The sequence below is a fragment of the Propithecus coquereli genome, unplaced genomic scaffold (genome assembly GCF_000956105.1).
Source record: "Propithecus coquereli isolate 6110/MARCELLA unplaced genomic scaffold, Pcoq_1.0 Scaffold594, whole genome shotgun sequence".
Classification (NCBI taxonomy): domain Eukaryota; kingdom Metazoa; phylum Chordata; class Mammalia; order Primates; family Indriidae; genus Propithecus; species Propithecus coquereli.
The window spans coordinates 285983-288160 of NW_012151885.1; the positions used below are offsets into that span (position 1 = coordinate 285983).

The 2178-nt window shown below is 40.8% G+C and overlaps 1 protein-coding gene across 1 annotated transcript; it reads right to left on the minus strand.

The window, feature by feature from the left end:
* Positions 1 to 273: 273 nt before the first annotated feature.
* LOC105822053 (olfactory receptor 51B5) lies at positions 274 to 1327 on the minus strand. Its single transcript, XM_012658986.1, has one exon. It carries the CDS (start codon positions 1276 to 1278, stop codon positions 340 to 342), a length of 939 nt encoding a protein of 312 aa, XP_012514440.1. The 5' UTR covers positions 1279 to 1327; the 3' UTR covers positions 274 to 339.
* Positions 1328 to 2178: the final 851 nt, after the last annotated feature.

A 2178-nucleotide genomic window follows, 5' to 3' on the forward strand; every position in this document is an offset into this window, starting at 1 on the left:
ATAACTCTGTTCCTATCTGCCAACTTTCTACCCCCAAAGAAATACATATTGGTTACATCAGAGACATTACCTATAGATGCCTAAAATATTGTTAACACAAGAATTTAATGTCAAACTTAGAGAAATATTCAATATAGAAGAATGCAAAAATAAAATTCTGCAAACTAGATTAGACCAAAGACCTGGGCTTAAAGAGATACCTTACAGCAATTTCAAGCTCTATTTTGACAGATATTTTCCAAGAGATCTGAGCGTCTGTGCTAGATATGAGACTTCTTTGCTCCCCTGCCAAAAATCAGAGTTTTCACATTCTGTGAGAGAGATTGTGATAGTTAGAGATCAGGTTCTAATTCTATGGGTACAAAAAAGGTGAAGAATACCATTCTGGATCTGCTTGGTCTTGACACTATATATTATAGGATTCATTAGTGGAGGGAACAGAAAATAGACATAGCTCATAATAAGGTGGACAATATGTGGAACCTTCTTTCCAAACCGATGAATCAGAGACAAACCAATGACTGTGACATAGAAAACCAGGACACAGCAAATATGGGAAACACAAGTGTTGAGGGCCTTGGCCCTCTCCTCTCTGGAGGCAATGCTCAGGACACTCTTGAGTATCAACACGTAGGAGACGAGGATAATCAGAGAATCCAGCACAAATATAAGGACCACAAGCACAACTGGGTATAGGCGATTGAAGGTGGTATCAGCACAGGCCAGTTTGATGACATCCTGGTGAAGGCAGAATGCATGTGAAAGGACATGAGAGCGGCAATAGGGGAAAAAATAGAGAGGAGTTATTGGAGGGACAACAGATACAAATCCCCTCATCAGAACTCCCAGCCCGATCTTTACCACTCGAGTATTAGTGAGCACAGAGGTATATCTAAGAGGGTTGCAGATGGCAATAAAACGGTCATAGGCCATGGCCAGCAAAACACCAGATTCGACAAAGGAAAGGGAGTGTATAAAGTAGGCTTGGGAAAAGCAGGGGGCATTTCTAATCTCCCTGTGATCCAACCAGAGGACTCCCAGTACCGTGGGCATCGTGGTCAAGGTCAGCCCCAGGTCTGTGGCTGCCAGCATGGCCAGGAAGTAGTACATGGGTTCATGAAGATTGTGATCTTTCTTAATCAGAAGGAGGAGGGTGCCATTGCCAAAAAGGACAGAGATATAGATGAAAAAGAAGGGTGTGGAAATCCAGTGATGAGCTGCCTCCAAACCTGGAAAACCAGTCAACAGGAAGGAATTGGAGCTGCTGTTGGGCCACATGCTGAGTTTATCCAGAAGAAATGCCTTTCTGTTTCTGTTATTACCACAGAGCGCAGATCTATTTTCGAGGTATCACTCCAACTGTACCATTCTCAGAAGTCTTTCTTAAAGGCAATAATGACATCAATATGAGCCATTGTTTCTCAAAATATATTCTTAGGACAATCTGTATTGTTTGTGTTCTTAACTGCACATTCCAGGGACTATCCCCCACCTACTTAATCAAATTCTTGGAGTTTCAACATATGCATTTTCAGCATGCTCCCCAGGAAACTTTTTATGCAACTTAGAAACTATTTCCATCAACTATGCAGATCTTACAGAAGAATCCATGTTCTGTGGAGTATTTAAGGGGATTGGCAAAGAACTCAGACCTGACCTTTTTTCCAATTTACTACATAAACCTGTAATTGCCTTCACAGTAGTGATTCCTAACCCACATTTGCCTGCGTGTAACAACTTATTTGAATTATCAGTAAAAGACCCAGGAGCCTAAGAGAGAAAAGTATGGGAAGAGAAGTTCTGCCACTACCACTGTGGCTAAGGAGCAGGTAGAGAAAGGAAGAGATACTTTGACTCCTGATTTCATGGACTAGTAGTAGGGAAAAGACGCTTGCATTAAGTATTTATTAGCCTCTTCCTGGACAGGACAGAACTGTTCACTACTTATAGCAATGGCCCAGACTAATTGTAAATTAGATGATCGTAGACCTTTGGGTTGGAATAAATGATTACTTATTTATTCCAGCCAAAGACATGGCTTATAATAGTGTTTCTCCGTCCATTTTAAAATTTTACTTTCCCTTATTTCCATGTAATATCTCTCTCTCTATTATTTTTTCTGAAGGCCCACTAAAGTAATTTTCCTTAAGCCGATCTCTCTCATTTCAAATTCTCCAT